General features: G+C 33.7%; 1 protein-coding gene across 6 annotated transcripts in view; it reads right to left on the minus strand.

The window, feature by feature from the left end:
* Positions 1-1,936: 1,936 nt before the first annotated feature.
* CCDC102B (coiled-coil domain containing 102B) overlaps positions 1,937-18,302 on the minus strand; it is a 132,362-nt gene continuing 115,996 nt past the window's right edge. For 4 of the 6 annotated variants that reach the window (XM_072820681.1, XM_072820670.1, XM_072820689.1 and 1 more), the window contains 2 exons: positions 13,587-13,796; positions 9,939-10,295 (listed from right to left, as the gene is read on the minus strand). In XM_072820681.1, the coding sequence (XP_072676782.1) occupies positions 10,209-10,295; positions 13,587-13,796 (297 nt within the window). In that variant the 3' untranslated portion in view covers positions 9,939-10,208. Of the gene's footprint in view, positions 4,192-9,938; positions 10,296-13,586; positions 13,797-18,302 lie in introns of those variants that run through there. The other 2 variants (XM_072820711.1, XM_072820700.1) reach the window with 1 other exon arrangement.

Consider the following 18,302-nt stretch of genomic DNA (forward strand, 5'->3'; position numbering starts at 1 on the left):
CAATTAATGTCAGCTAATTACCAGTCTTAATTCCACATGCAAAGTTCCTTTGGCCATATAAAACAACACATTCCTGAATTCCAGAGGTAGAGTGTGGACATCTTTGGGGCCATTATTCCATCATCAGCATGCAGTTATACAAATGTAAACTTGGCTAAGAATATATAGGACCAAGGGATGAATTGTTGAAACAGGCAGTTTACTATGACCCTGAATGTCCCTGCACCTCATTGCTGTATGCACTTCTAAAGTAGCTAGTCACATAGGTAGCTAAGTTGGTCAAGGTGACCACAACATGACTCCTTTACTGCTATTCAGTCTCTAGAAAAGGGCAGCTGGCTCAGTCCTCATGCTGCTGAGGGCATGTGGAGCCACCTCTGATCCATACATCACTCAGTGGAACTTGGAAACAAGGGAACTAGCCCTACCATGCTGGTACCTCTGCCCTTTGCTGTGTTGTAACACTCTTGACCTGATCCACTGGAATTTGGTTGTCTACTTGCCGCACATGTGGAGTACTGACAGATGAATCTGTTAATCATTTTAATGGATTGAATTGTGTCCCTAAAAAGATATGTCTAAGTCCTAACTGCAGGGACTATGAATGTGACCTTACTTGGAAATAGTCTTTAGAGATGTAATTAAGTTAAGGATTTCATGATGAGATCACCCTGGATTTAAGATGTGTTCTAAATGTGATGACTGATGCCCCTATAAGAAAAAGTTGGGAATATTTAAACTCACCTCCACAAATACTAAGAGAATCATGACTAGGGCTTCCACAGGAAAAGTTTCCTTTAGCACTAAATTTGCAACATAGTTTGACTTCACACTGTGTGTCTCTAGAAGAATAAAAGAACTTTGAGGGGAACACAGTTCTGTGTGCTGATTCTCTATGAGTCCCAGGATAATCAGTATGGTAACAAGGTGAATATTTTTTCTAGACACGAAAATGCTGCTTCTGAATTTCCAAATTTTTAATAATTAATTACTGAAATACACCTGGTAGAGTTTATGAAGAAGTCAATGTTTTTCAGCTCAGTATGGGTAAACACAGATGACAAAGCTATATTTATTTTTCTTAGGTGCTGCCATAAGGGGAACCAGCACATCTGCTTATAAGACTGTGGCCAATATAACAAAACTTTTCAATCCATCTTCTACTAGTGTGTATCTCTTCCAGATATTCACATATACTGAATAACCTAATCTCATTAGCACTTTATAAGTGTTGATAACTAATAGTTGGGGAAATTATTTAATATTATGACAGTTATAAGCAATAAAAATTATATCACAGAATATAACTCTTTAAATAGGAGATAAACCTACAAAATACATTAGGGAATAGTTTTCTCCAACATGGAAGTGAAAAAAAAAAAACATCTACTCACAGTTCACATGTGCAATTCACTGCACCTGTGTGTATAGATATGTTCACGCTATTCCCCTTTTATATTTATATATAATACATCCTTGATAGCTAAAAGCTGAATACCATTTGCCTATCCTAATAATGATTAGCAAACTTATTTGTTCTGTTTTTCCTTGAAATGAAGTTTATTTTTTTATTTAAACTAATTTTCCTTTAAAACCTGGCTTTTATTTTATTTTTAAAGATTTAACTTATTTATTCATATGAGACACACACACACACACACACAGAGAGAGAGAGAGAGGCAGAGACACAGGCAGAGGGAGAAGCAGGCTCCATGCAGGGAGCCTGATGTGGGACTTGATCCCGGGGCTCCAGGATCATGCACTGGGCCAAAGGCAGCACTAAACTGCTGAGCCACCCGAATATATTCACTATTATTACAATTGTTTTGATTTATCAGAAAACACATTTTTATTTATTGGAATTTACTGGAAACTCAGTTTCTTTAAAGGAGAAGAAAATTCACGGACACAAATAACTGAAAATCCCAGTGGTATCTTTTTCATTATTTTTATTTTAATTCCAGTATAGTTAACATACAGTGTTATATTTGTTTCAGGAGTACAAGATACTGATTCAACAATTCCATACAACACCCAGTGCTCATCACAAGTGCACTCCTTCATTCCCATCACCTGTTTCTCCCATCCCCCCACCCCCCTCCCCTCTGGTAACCATCATTTTGTTCTCTATAGTTAAGAATCTGTTTCTTGATTTGTCTCTCTTTTTTCCTTTGCTCTTTTATTTTGTTTCTTAAATTCTGCATATGAATGAGATCATATAGTATTTATCTTTCTCTAACTGGTTTATTTTCCTTACCATTATACTCTCCAGCTCCATCCACATTATTGGCAATGGCAAGATTTCATTCATTTTTATGGCTGAATAATATTATATATATGTGAATAATATTATATATATGTGTATACACACACACACCCCACATCTTCTTTATCCATTCATCAATCGATGGACCCTTGGGCTCCTCCCATAATCTGGCTATTGTATGAGACATCAACTCATAGCTGTCTGAATGGCTAACCACAAGAAACAAGTGTTAGTGAGGATGTGGAGAAAAAGGAACACTCATGCCCTGTTGCTGGGAATGCAAACTGGTTCAGCCACTGTGGAAAACAGTATGGAGATTCCCTAAAAGATTAAAAATAGAACCACCTTATGATGCAGAAATCTCACTCTGAATATCTACCCAAAGAATATAAACACACTAATAGAAAGGGATACATGCACTCCTATGTTTATAGCAGCATTATTTACAATTCCCTGGGTATCTTGATCCAGGCTATGTCTTAAGCCAGGGAAGCTCATTATGTCTCCTGGTCAGGTCCCTGTCTATGCCTAAGCTCTCTTCCCCATGCAGCTCCATGTGAAAGTATGATGCGTTTTTACTGCTCTAAATCTGTATATTCTCAGGTTTAACAGCAAGAAAGTGTGTCTCTTCAAAAAGTCTAAGCATCCTTACATTTAATTGTCTCTGAGGTGGTTACTTGCCCATACTAGTATGGTACCCAGCAAACTTGATTTTGATTAGATAAACATGAATCACCCCACCTGAAGTTAGAGGTGATATTAACCTTAAGCAAAGGGTGTGGCCTGAAATTTGGGGGGTGGAGTTGATCCTAGAGGAAAAAAATGCATGTTAAGTAGAAGCCAGGTGAATAGATGTTATGGTTCTCTAAATAATGACCATCCACTAATAAGACAAAATTGATGTTGAATCTCCAAACACATTTACTTTTATGTTTTGCCAATAAAATAAATATTTAAGTATAGATTTTTTTTTATCTTCTGGTCTCAGATGATCAGATCATTATCATAACAAAAAATTTAGGAACTTCCTAATTATCTTTATCATCTTGGATTTATCAATATTTGGCCTACCGCATTGTTATACTTTTCTCATGCATATGTAGCTCTGCATGTCTGTGTGTGTAATTAGGAGGGGGTGTTTTATATATATTACATATATATATATATAATGGGTCTCTATGTAATATGTATTTTATATATATCTATCTATAGGGTCTATATGTAATATGTATTTTATATATCTATCTATATATATGAATTCTATACTGGGTAGATGGCAAATAAAATGGTGGGACATATTCTGATATAATAAGTGTCATCTTGTCCATTTTCTACCTGAAGATGAGATTTATTTTCAGATCGTATCCCAATAAAAATAACTATCTCTATGGTGAAGTGAACCTTGATTATAGTATACAATGTTTGGAATAAAAGTAGATAAAGGTACAGAGCAAAATGTAGCCATTCTTAGGTAAATAAGTAGTCAAAACATGTTTAGCTGCAGATGCTAACAGAAAACTTCCAAAATAACAAGTCAGTACAGGCTTAATCATTAAAGAAACTAAACTATATCATTAGTGTACACCAAGAATAATCTGAATTGATGGATAAAGTCCCTAAACAACATAGAAGGTACTTTAATTTCAGTGCAAATACATTTGGACAGAGACAAACAACAGGATCTAAGGATAAAGCAACCAGGAAAGGTCATAACATGACAATTCCTTTAGCTACACAAGCTAAGTATAGCCACCAGATCCTTTGAGGGGAATACTTAAAAGTTAATTTAGGAGATCCCATGACTTCTTTTTCTGTGCCTTCCCCACCACTTCTATAGCACATGGACTTTTGCTAGCACATCTCCTCCCTTTGCTCACCAGTGGTCTTCAGATCAGTCCTTGGAGCTCCATCACCAAGCCATGGACCTGAGAAGTAGTAGATATAGGTTTTAGAGCCTTAGAACTTCAGCTTTCTTCCAAATATCTCTCCCCAAGCCATTTCTCTCCTTGACTTCACATACTCAAGGATTTTGAAAATCAGTAGGCTTGGGGAACCTGAGGGCTCAGTGGTTGAACATTTGCCTTTAGCTCAGGTCGTGATCCTGGGGTCCTGGGGTTGAGTCTTGCATCAGGATCCCTGTGGGGAGCCTGCTTCTCCCTCTGCCTATGTCTCTGCCTCTCTGTGTCTCTTATGAATAATTAAAATCTTTAAAACAAAACAAAACAAAAATTCGTAGACTTCACTTGTTTTCCCCAAGCTTCAACCAAAGCAAATAAGCCCTTGCACTTATTCACTTGGTATGGAATGCTCTTATACGACACCTCTCCAGGTCATGACTTCCTTTCTTCTTTCTGACCAAAATCTGAATAGTCATTTCTCAGGGAGAAGCAATGCCATAAATCTTCTAATTTTCAGCATTTGACACAGTTGCCATTATAGACTGCTTCGTTGATGATTTGATTTGACTGTACTTTTCCTAAGGACAGCTGTTAAATTGTGTGTCTTGCCACCCTTATAACCCCTATCTACACTGTGTGTGTCTGAAATATAGATTGACTATCTCAACATTTGTTCCAGATTTCTTCTAGTTTTTCCTCTTGTATTGCTAAACATCTACATTTCTTTGAATCTCTTACAGCGGGAGCTCCAGATAGGCCTTAGAGGATGAAAAGAAACGTGCTCAAGCAAGGCCTGAAATTGGAGCTGATCTCAGAGTGGGAAGAGTGGCAGTAAGAAACTATAGAGTTGGCAGGCCCAGGCATAGGGTGTCTTCTATCCCCATCTTGTAGGTAAGGTAGAGTGATCATGGAGGCAAGGATGGAACTGTGTCACAGAAAGCTGTCCCTTCCTGATACCTTCTCCGAGGAACCCATTTAATTAAACCTGTTCTGCGGTGATCCAACAGGGGTCATTCCTATACATCAAGTGTGGAGTTTACTTCCAAGTCCTAAGTCATCGGATTCCTTGTATTACATACTTATGTTATTTATGTGTTTTTTGATACTTAAAACCAAACTCTGACTTCAGCAAATGTTTGTTGAATTAATCAACAAACACATTAAAGCGTAAATGTTACCTGACTTTAAATGAATTTTTTAACATATAATAAATACCTTTCACCTTTTATAAAATTATGTCTTAATATTCTTCTTCTGATGGGATGAATTGTACCATTTGAACACTCATATTGCTTCATCACAGAAAACACTGAAAACCTTTTTATCTAGTTTTGAAAAAACAAAATGCTGATACTGCCTTTACAATCATTACAAATAAAAAAAACTAAAATAAACTTTTTCTTATAATGAATGACATGCTAATAAGCAAAAAGTGGATAAGACAAATCTAACATAAAGAATGAAAAAGGCATTCCTCATATGGTGCAAGTTAAGCTAATAAGCAGTGACTCATTCAAATATAAAATCAGAAAATATTAAAACCCAGAAAATTATCTGGAGGGTAGGACAGATTTGGGCTTTAAAATTTTGTGAATCTAAATTTTTTCTTTTTTTTTTCCTGTTTGTATACAGAGCCAAAGGACGTAGTTCTAATTATGAAATGCTCATTAATGTGAGTAAAAAACATTCCAGCTACGTCCACCCAAATTGTGCCAAATAAACAGTTTCTTTGGGAGAAATTGAATTAATTCTATCTGGCTTAAGGTAGGATAATTAATTTTAACTGGCTTAAGGTAAAATTATTCTTGTAATACAGACTCAGCCAGCTAATTATTTCTCCATATGCTACTGTTCCCCTACACCTGCCTCACGTTGGCATAGCAGACCTTTCACATTTCCCTACTCTTTCCCCATGTTGTCAAGGACATGCCACCAAAATAACCATCAACTTGCCTCCAGCACAGAGAACCAGAGTTTCCAGCATTAGTGAAATAGACACTTGTGGTATTTATTTAAATTAACTATGAATTGAAAAAAAAATTCTCAAAAGTAACTTGATATTATCATTAACAAAAGATATTTACCCTAATCACTAAAGTTACACACACACACACACACACACACACACACACACACTATTCAATAATGCAAAATCAGAAATAACCTAAAATCATTTAAAGGGGATTATAATATATTTTGAAAACACTGTGTGTTGACTTGTAGTTTTCCAAGTTTTAGTGGATATAAAAATCATTGTTTTTTGTTTTTTGAGATTTTGGCTGAATCTATCAATATTTTATTTTTATTTATTGGCTGTTAAAATAATTTTTTAATTTTTATTCAAATTCCAGTTAACATACAGCATAATATTAGTTTCAAATGTACAATATGGTGATTCAACACTTCACTAGAACACCTGTCACTCATCACAAGTGCACTCCTTAATCCCCATCCCCTATTTTACCCATCCCCTACAACCTCCCCTCTGTTAACCATAAGTTTGTTCCCTGTAGTTGAGTCTGTTTCTTGGTTTGCCTCTCTATATCCTTTTTTTCCCCTTTTGCTCATTTGTTTTGTTTCCTAAATTCCACATATAAGTGAAATCATATGGCATTTCTTTCCCTGACTGATTTATTCCACTTAGCATAATAGTCTCTAGCTCCTTCCATATCACTGCAAATGGCAAGATTTCATTTTTTATGCCTGAGTAATATTCTATTATATATATATAATCATGATAAATATTATATATAAAATTATCGTGTGTGTGTATATATATACATATATATACGTACACACTTATATATGTGTATATATATAGAGAGAAAAAACACATTTTCCTTATCCATTCATCAGTCTAATGGATGCCTAGCTACTTTTTAAAAATATATACATTGCTACTTCCCAAGTTACATGTCTATTAACTTGGAATTTTCATTTTAGGAAAGCACCCTATTTGGTACAGTAGGACCATGATCCAACTTCAGGAAACATTGCTTTAAGAGGTAAGAACATCTAATCTATTTTTGAATTCCTTCTCTCTACCATGTGAATTCTACTGAACATACATGGAATAACAGAATGCTAGCAAAGGAACTGAACGTGAAATGTGAATGTGATTTGTAATTTAATTGACTTCCTATTCATGTTACACTAAAATAGGGCCACCTTCACACACACACACACACACACACACACACACACACACATACACATACACACACACACGTGGAACTATGAAAATTAAGTCAAAGTTGGTTAAAAAGCAAAGAGATGATTATTGTTAGTTACTGATGTATTGATGCTTCCTTTCCTCTGTTTTCCTAGAATTTAGAGAGAATTAGAAAGGCTGCCAAATGCTGTGGGGATTTAAATACCATTAAATTAAGCAAAATAAAATGATAGGGAAACAGAAAGTGATGGGCAGTAGCAGAGGAATATGAAATGAAAAATCTCTCAATTATGTCAACAACCGTATTAAATTTAACTGCATGAATTAAAAAGAAATAAATCCAGCAAGTGGAAAGAGTACGCTAAGCTGTATCAAGAGCCAACAGCTATTTTAGTGAAAATAAACTGAAACTCTAAAGAAACAGTACATTGTCCTCATGAACCCAAATTAGTGCTTTTATTTAAACCTAGTGGCTAAATTTTGGAAAACATAATAGGATAATGGCATTTTGGTGCTGGGAGAATCTCAGCTATTTATTCCAGACTCTTTTCTTAAAAATGAGGAAACTAAAGTACAAAGAGTATTATTTGGTCCGAAATATTGAGCACAGACCAGAATAGGAGTTTATTCTTTCATCCTCTAACTTCAGGCCCCATTTTCCTGTTACAGATGTGTTCGGTCACACATTTAGTGGTTACCACTTTCCCTGATTACTAATACAGATGCTCTTTGGAGTCTCTTTTGTAAAGGCATCGCACCAACCTATGGGTTTTTCCCTCATCTTATAATTTTATTTTTAATTTGAATTTTTGCTTTAGTCTTAAAGAAGTATTAAAACCATAGTGTTTTGTCATTTTAAGTAAGAAACTAAATATTATGTCTTTATCATTGCTTTAAATCAAGCTAATATAAATCAACCGATAACAGTTATGTGAACTGCCAATCATTTTGCAATAATATAGTGGATTATTAGTAGCATGCTAGACACATCAAACAGAAAATGATATAATTTCATATCTGAATGTCACAATTTATAATACAAAATTTCATGAAGTTTCTAAATCTGCAAAATATAAGTGACCTAAATGTCAAAATTTGCCTCTTGGTTTTAATTGGCTATCAGACAAAATATCATTGATCTGCTATACAGAAAAGAGATTTTGAAGGATATTATAAGCCTCCAACAGCCTTATAGACCTATTGCCCTCTAGCATAGAATTAATAGGAAAGTAGAAGAATTAAATATTTAATTAAATAATGAAATTTAAATAATGAAAATGGAACATAAATTCATTTATTTATATATCTAGCACATATTTATGAAGGTGTGCCAAACACTGTAGTAGTTGAGATTTACTATTCATAATTTTAATTTAATAAATTTAATTTTATTTAATAAGCTATGATTGCATTTGTGAAAAAGTGAAACCCCATCTCGTGATAATATATCCCTAGAAATAAGGATTCATATATACAAAATCTTACCTTCTCTCTGGTGGAGAATCACAAAACAGAAAAAATAAAATTCCTATTTTAGAGTTTATTTATAAAAAATCAACTCATTGTATGTATGTGCATGTACATTTGTGTGCATGCAAGCATATGTATATTTAAGGGTGAGTGAGGGCAGTCATATTATATTAGAGAAAGTGTCACCCTATTGTGTAGTATATTGATTTATTTCAATCCCACGGGAACTCTCAGTAGATACCTCTTTATGACATTCATAAACGGTACTTAAGAATCTATCTCTGGTAATTTCAGAAATTCTTGGGGAAAAGAACATTGTTCTGCTCAACCCATGCAATCCCATTCACTTTTGTTAAAATGTATACAAAATCAGGATGCATTTCTAATTTTCATGAAATAGCTAAATTATCAATTCATAATGACATCCACAGGTAGCTTAGTGTTTTGCCTCAAAGAAAAATGAATTATTTTCATTTTTATACACAAAATACATTTCACATATGAAAGGGTTAAAAATTTCCAGATATCCAAAATAATCACTATGTCAAAAATTAAAATTTCTGGTGTACCTTGGAAAGCAAAGCAACATAAGAATAGTTAAAAGAAAACTTGAAATGACCCTATCTAATTATGTTATTCTGTATTTAAATTATTACTATTTTATAACAGTATAAGAATAGGTATTATTTTTATTCTTAAATTATTCAAAAATGTTATGAGCAAAGAAGGTTTTGAAAGAGAAATAGTGAATGCAGAAAAGTTAATAAATCCATAGGTTTGCCTACTAAACATCTGAATGAAAATAAAATATTTCTAAGGGTAAAGTTACTAAACAAAATAAATGTGATGTCATTCCTATTCAAGGAATGGACACTATCAGAAAAGTAAATTCATTAGGAATTGACTTTGATGGCCTTTCCACTTTTAGATTAATTCATCATTTTCCTGAGACACATCAATTACCACTCTGTCACATTAACTTTCTGAAAATGACCAATTGTGTGACCTGAAGGAAGGAGTTCAGTTGCCAGAATGACTTAAGAAAACAAGCCTCCAAAAAACTTCATGAGAGGCATGTTGACTAGTTCATGGGGCTTTACCCAGTAGAACACTGACAGCTTTATCCAATAACTTTTCACTTGAAGAAGTCTTATTTGGAACGGAGAATACATACACTGCATAACAATAGAGTTAATTAAAGCTTTCTAAGTACAAAAATCTGTCACTTGATAAAGGAAATAAAGTAAATCATCATTGATAGGACAAGAATCATATCTAGGAAAATGGTTGGGAATTATGATTCTACTTTTCTCCATTACAGCAAAACAAGGACATATTGTGATAAATATTAGTTTATCTGTGTTTGTTCCCAGTTTATTTTGTTGTCTTCTCTATCATGGGCTCAAACTTCACTTTTCCCTTCCTTGTCCCTCATTTGTCTTCTTTTTTCCTCTCTTCTCTCCTCTTCTCTCTGTCCTCCTAAAAGTTCCTGGAAGTGAACAAAGGGAGGAAGGAAGGTGGAAGTAAAACCTCAGAAAGAGATCAGAATTCATGAAGTCCTTAAAGTTTTGTTTTCTTTTTCTTTTCACCACCCCTTTGTGAAGATGTCCTTTTCTTAATCACACAATTTACCAAGTTGTCTCAGAACTTCCTTCTCCCTGTACCTCTCATAGGCATGGTCCCACCTCTCAAGTATTCTTACTGATTAGTAATTTTCTAACCTAGTAACTTTCTTAATTAAAAGTTCAGGTGCATGCTGCTGTATGTTTAATTGTAAAAGATTGATGCACACATAGCTTTAACATAGGACATAAAAGCAACAACAAGATGGAGATTCGTGTGATGCAATTATTCATGCTAAGGAGAATCTTTGTCCTTAAATTAATAGTGTACTTTACACTATTTTTTTAAGATTTTATTTTATTTTATTTTATTTGAGAGAGAGAGAGAGTGTGTGTGTGTGTGTGTGTGTGTGTGTGTATGGGGAAGGGTTGTGAAACAGCAGGAGAATCAGACTCTGTAGGGAGCCTGGCACAGGGCTTGATCCCAGAACCCTGAGACAATGACCTGAGCAGAAGGCAGATGCTTAACTGACTGAGCCATCCAGGTGCCGCAATAGTGCCATTTAAAATGAAAATTTAAAAATTTATTCCCTATAATATGAAAGCCAAATATATGCAAAATATAGCACTATGTATTTCAAATATGTATGTGAAATTCTTCCCTTCCTGTATAAATAAGGATTTATTTTTAAAAAGTCATTGAACAATGAAAACATTAAAGTTCAAGAAATTAACACAATTTATTGATATGGAGATTTCTGTGAATAGCAGGCAATTCCGTGTCTGTCACAGATATTTGTTAAATGTGATTGGATATAAAGATAACACAGTAAGAGACTTTACACCTCTTTTAGAGACTGATAATTGAGTAGTTACTGTTTTGGCACTTCTATGTCAGCACCTATATATAAGTGTTACTCATATATAGAACTTATTTTCACATAAGTAAATGGTGCTTCTATATGGTAATTATATACCTATATACACAGAATACTCCTATATGATATTTATATGTGTAATTATATACATATAAATAGCTTTTATTTAAAAATATTAAACTACAATTTGGCTTCATGTTATAATAAAATCTACAGTATTCTCTGGACTTAGGCATATTTTATTTGCAGCTTTGATTCATTTGGTGTTTGGGGACATTTGAATCTCAATCCCAGTGGGGGTCTCTGTGGAACGAAGGATTTTGACCTGTAGCTGCACTATGATAAGTAATTATTTTGGTTCAAGGGTAAGTCTGAATCCTAATGAAGAGCATTGGAATCACCAACACCTCTTCCTGGTCATCAAGATAATATATACTTAAGGGATAGTTTTCTGACTTATGAACACATCCACTGGTTTGGTCAGGCCTTCCAGAATCTTCTCAGTTTCCAACTTCTGTTTAGTTCTAAGCTGAAGAACTACACTTGTCCCAAAGAGACCAGGTGTGGCCCCTGTGCCCTGTTGACAGGACATGCCAATTGATGTATATGCCAGTTCCAAACAGTCCTCATTCAACCCTCATATTTCTTAACTGACATATTTTAAGTTATAATATTTTGATGTAACTAGATAGGAATCAAAATGAAATTGAATGAGTTATTCCATACATATTCTCATTCTATTTTATTAGCCTTATCATAATGTACTACTGATAATAATTTATGTGTTTATCTCCCCATATAGACTTTAAGCCCATTCTGGGCAGGGATAATGATTCATTAATCTTCACATCACCCAGCTTCTACCGCAGTAAGTGATACAGAGTGTAACAGAAAAACTTGTTCTGTTCCAGTGACTCAAATGCAAACAGGTATTTTGATGATCAAAACTTGTTTCATAATTGAAATAATTCTGTTCTCCCACAAGTAGAAATCTGTATAAAAACATCTCTACAGATTTATCAGTTGTATATGTTAGAATCAAATATACTATTATGGCTGGTTTCTGAATCCATATAATAGAAAATTAGGATTACTGACTATAATATTTCACTTTAGATATCTGTACTGACAAGTCACAGAACACCAATGCAATTGAATCTTGCATATGCAATTAATCCCTAGAATCACAAAGAATAAAGAAAAGTGATATGGAATTCAATTTTTTTTTTTGGCCATTTAGCTTTTAGGACTCATATGAGTATGAACTACTTATATAATTTAAAAAAATATGAGCTTATCAAACACACTTTTAATTCACTGTTAACAAGATAGAGTGAAAGAATTGTGCACTAAGATATTATACATTATTTTTTAAAATATTTTATTTATTTATTCATGAGAGACACACACACACACACAGAGAGAGAGAGAGAGAGAGGCAGAGACACAGGCAGAGGGAGCAGTAGATTCCATGCAAGGAGCTTGATCTGAACTCGATCCCGGGTCTCCAGGATCACACCCTGGACCGAAGGTGTTAAACCTGCTCATTAAACCGCTGAGCCACCCGGGCTGCCCACTATACGTACTTTAATGGAAGAAATAGAAACAAGATGTAAATGTTTTTCAGCATGTTGACAATAAAACACACAAATTGCACCATTAAGAGATTATTTTTAAAATCTAAAAACTATTTATTTTTAAAAATCCCATCTATGCAGTAATTATGTCTATTGGCTTTAGGATAAAACAATTGCAATTTGAAGTTCTCAAAGTCAGATTCTGAATTTAATTCTAGTTTTAGTATTTGTTCTATAGGCTATAAAAGGTATTTGCAACATGAGGCATTGAAATGACTCAAAAATAATTTTTCTGAAAATTTTTCTGAAAAGAACCAGAGGAGTAAACTTCCACTGAATTGAATTGTTTATGCAGATACTATCGCTGCTGACAAATGCTTATTAGACAGTTGTTCAAACTAATCGAGAAATATACTTACTGAGAAATAAGATCAATTGCTTGAAAAATACTGAGACAAAACTATAAAAGGAAACAAAAACCACAAAGGTCCATCCCTTCACTTTTTTCTTCCTTTTGGAAAAGCTTGGAACTGTCAAGTTTGTCGTATTGTAACATTTTCATACAAAACTGGTTACACTCTGTTTTCATATTCATGAACAATGTTATTCTACCTCACAATGAGAAAGAGAGCAAGCTATCAGATGTTAAATAGAAAGGAAATGTTCAGATTTGGAGGTGGGTGGAAGTGAAGGCAGCATCTACTGAGCATCAGGGAAGCACGAATAGTGAGTGAGAACATTTGCTTCCAAGGAGCACCAGTACCTTGCTTTTCTCCTGCAGTTCAATTTGTGACGTCTTGAAATCAGGACCTTGAGAGTTTGAACTTAATCTAGTTTTCCTATCCAGGAGCTCTTCCATTTCTTTCACCTGGGCCTTTAGCCTTCTATTTTCTTTTTCCAGTCCTTGTTTTTCTGTTTCAAGCATTTCCCTCTTGTCCCACTCTGAGATATTTTCAGCCTGCAATCTCTCTAGCTAAACAAAGAAAACACAGAGAGGCAACATGTAGCATTGGTAATTGCTAAAAGGCAAGGCACCCTGCAAAACAAAAACAAAAACAAAAACAACCCACTATGGAAGGTTCACAGATACATACATTTATATAATTTTTAAAACGAAAACTGGATTTGTCTGAAAATTTGCAAACAACACAAAGGTCCTAAGACCAGGCCATGCCTTAGATAAACATACCTTTCCTCTTGGTTCATGAGACTATTTCTAAAACCATATAGCCCATATTTGTCAAATAAGTATGTCAAGTGAAAAACAATGGTACTCTGCCAACAATTTCCACTTAAATGATGAACATTTATCAATTGAGAAGGCACAAAATAATTTCTTGGGCAATTCTGGTTGCATGGATATACTTCATGTATTCATTCGCTGGTTTATGTATTTATTTACTATACCTTTCGAGTTCCACATATTATGTTAGTCACTGAGAACAAAGACAAGTGAATGTAACAGAATATTATACATTCCATAATTGGAATACCATAAAATATAGTCACACACACAGTGAGTGAGTGGTTAATTGGATTTCCAGGGAATAAAGGTTGGCCACCATGGCCAGGGGGCCAAATCTGACTCATCTATTTTAATAGATCCCATAATATTGGCGTTATTTTAATGGTTGAAAAAAAGAGAATACTCTTATAGATACATTAACATTATATAAAATTCAAATTTCAATGTCACAAATAAAGTTGTATTGGAATGCAGCTGCATTCATTTGTTTACATCTTGCTTATATGACTGTTCTTACACTAACAGTGACAGAGTTGAACTGCTGGGATAGAGACTGTTGGGATAGAGGCAGTATGACCAGCAAAGCCTCAATTACTATCTAGCCTCCTACAGACAAACTTTGTTTACCTCTACTTTCACCCCATGGTTCCTAACCAAGGTTACACATGAGATTCTCTTGGGGAGATGTTTATAATTACCAGTGACTAGAACCCACCTCTAGAAGTTTTGATTTAATGGATTTAGTTTAATTTTTATGTCCCCCTGGGTCAGTTTTTATTTCTAACATTTTTATATTTAGATTCTAAAGAGGCAATAGCAAATGGGTTTATATTATGCAGTTTTATTGTGTTTAAATGTTTGCTCATTATAGTGAGATTGAATTACATTGGTCTGTTATGATTATTTTTTCTTACTCAGGATATTGTAAGCAGAAATGATTAGTAGCTCTTTTAGCTCTAAATTCTAATCCTGAGCTCTGAATTCTAACCTTGACTTCACCATTGATTCGGTGGGTAAGCTCAGACTGGTAACTTCATCTCCCCAGTATGAACAATTTATTCTCCAATGTGACAGAGTTTGTGAAAAGTGAAGTTAATTAAATTGACAGGAAAACACTTTGCATAGCAATATTCTACTTAGAGAAGAAACACTGTGGTAATATAATTTGGGAAAAATAATTATATAGGTATTTCGCCGATATATTTGGGCATACGTATATCCAAATGTCAAGGTAATTTTATGGCATAGATCTGTATGGTGAAGCCATTCTTTCCAGTAAATAAGCAAGTAGAACCTAGTCCTGTTTCTGTCACTTTCTCATTGGCTGATTCCGAACAAAATGTTTCCTCTTTCTGTTCCTGTTTTTAAATAAAATTGAGAACACCAGACCCACCAAATTTGTGGAATTATAGGGACCAAATAAAGTCAATTATTCAAAATGCCTTGCAAACTATGTAACATATTTAAAATATGAGACACGTTAAACAGTTAAGGATAAAAATTGGAAATTATCTATTTTTACATAGTTGTTTCAAATGGCCTGACTGCAAAGTGTTGATTAGTATTAGACCATTACAAAGTATTTTTCAATGACATTTTAAATTCTAAAAGAGAAATCAACTGAATCAAAAGCAACTTAAAATGTTAAGACTTAAAAAAAATGGAAAATATTAGATTTCAAAATATCTTTGGAAATGGATTTTGGCTAAAAAATTTCTAAAATCTGTTTTCTCGTATACATGAAATTGTACCATTATTGTAGAAAATATTATGTTTCCAAATCAGAGAAGCTCTCGCTTCTAAAATGCAGGAAACAAAAATTACATTCTTGGAACTAGATCTTGTTTATCAATTAAATATAATAAACTAAGGTATGTTATTTTATTTTCAAAGATTTATTTTAGAGAGAGGGTGAGAGAGAGAGAGAGAGGGTGCATATGAGCAAGGGAGGAGGGGCAGGAGGAGAGAGAGAATCTCTGCTGAGCAAAGTGTCTGATGTGGGGCTTGCTCCTAGGACTCTCAGAGCATGACCTGAGTTGAAATCAAGTCAGACACTCAACTGACTGAGCCACCCAGGCACCTCAAAGTTCACATTTCAGATGATGTGGTTTAACATGTGGGGTATCTATTTGGGGATATGAGGTGAAAATAGTATTTCAAAATCCAATTACCAACATGTCATTTTTTTAATTATTAAGATTAATGCTTAAACATTTTGACTATCATCACATCACTTATCAGAATGAAAATAATAAAGCTATAACAAAAAGTCATTAACTTGGTGATAAAAAATTAATTTTAGGAAAATATATGTATTTCTGGCCAAGGACAAATATGCTATGTCAAGGCTTTGTAAAATTATAGGCATTTAAAAGAAATTGCTTAAGTCAATTTTATACCTGATAACAGATAACAGGTAGAACTAAGGTCTTAAATAAGTAACAGATAATTTTAATGAATAAACTCCAAATCTTTAAAAAAAATAATTTATAAAAAGTAATAATTATAACAGTTGTAACAGAAATCTTAAATAATGATGTCTTATTATTTTCTATTTGTAGTTTATTGACACAGCAATTATTTCATAAATTTATGTATACACGACACAGCAAAAAAGTAAAGGTTCTGTAGAAATTGGAACATCATAAATATAAAAGTTTTATTTCTTTTCTCATTTTATAAAATTTTTTATCAGGTTATTCTTTTCCAAGAATCATATGAAAATCTACTACATGAAAAGCCATTCAACTGAGGGGTATATGGGTGGCTCAGTCAGTAAGCGTCAGATTCTTGACTTCCACTCAGGTCATGATTTCAGGGTTGTGAAATCCATCAGGCTCACACTCAGTGGGAAATTTGCTCAATATTCTCTCTCCCTCTGCCCCTCCCCCAGCTCATGTGTTCATGCTTTCTCTCTCCAAAATAAATAAATAAATCTTAAAAAAAAGAAAGGCATTCAACTGAATGCAAGTTAAAAATAAAATAAAAATCAGGTGCTACTTTAAGCTTCCAGAATTTATTGTAAGCAATTTTAATAGTAATATCAAATTGAAATGGAGTTCCATTAATTTGCTTTTAGTGATCAAGAGAAAATCCTAAAATGTTCTAATTCTAACTCTACTATACTATGAATTTTAACTAATAGTGGGTACTATTGTTAATTAAATTTCATGTAATATGGGAATTATTGAAAAAAAATGTTTTCTAAAATTTTTAATGTAAAAATATATTATCCTAAGAGTTCAGTAAAATATTTGTTGAGTTAATGATTTCTCATGTTATGCATATTAAATATTGTGAAAAATATGTAAACACCCAAATAACTATTCAGGTGTTTAACAAATATTATTACCTCTTACATAAGAAGCTTGGAATATTCTATTGACAAAATACAAATAAATATATAAGTATAGATTGGGCAGAGACTCATGAAGAATGAAACTCCCTGAGTGCGATGAGAAACATCTGCAATAAATTAAGCAATCAGAGGTTTCTTAGAGGAATAATATGTAAGCTGAAACCTGAAGTTTAAGAAGGAAGAAACAGAATCAAGGCAAGAATGTTCCAATAAAGGAAGCAGGAAATGGGTTTGAACATTATTAAGAGCCAAGAGTTCTATCATGAAATATTAGGTGTGGGATAGAGTACAATATGAAATCTAGACAAGCAGGCAGTGGTTCTTGAAAGTAAGTGTGAACCTAAGAATCATTTGAGTTGCTTGTGGAAAATGTAATATTGTGATTATTCCTAAAGATAGAATATGAGGCCATCTCTAAACATTTTAATCTACTCACCTGATGTTATTGCTGCTTGTTATTGAGAGAACATCAAAGATTCTAATCAGTATAATACTAGAATGCAAGTTTATGAAACCAGAGCTGTGCCATTTTGTTCATCGGCCTGGGACCTAACACATGCTATGGAAGTGATCTACAAATACTGTTGAAGGAAGAAGAAAGTGCACAATGGTAGTCTAGGAAACAGCCTTCCTATATTTCAATTAGACAAAAAGCAAAATTAAGAAAGCATCTTAGAAGGGCCAGTTATTTAGCTTACTATGCCTAACACCAGTAGGATTTCTCAGATTTACTCTTAACTCACTGATCTTGGCATAGCTCCACTGCATTTTGTGGCAGGTGAATGACCCTTTCAGTAAAATGACCTACAGTTGAATCCCAATTCCTTTATCCTGAAAGCCTCCATTTTTCATTTATAAAATATAGAAAATATTTC

This window comes from Canis lupus, chromosome 1, assembly GCF_048164855.1.
Source record: "Canis lupus baileyi chromosome 1, mCanLup2.hap1, whole genome shotgun sequence".
NCBI lineage: Eukaryota > Metazoa > Chordata > Mammalia > Carnivora > Canidae > Canis > Canis lupus.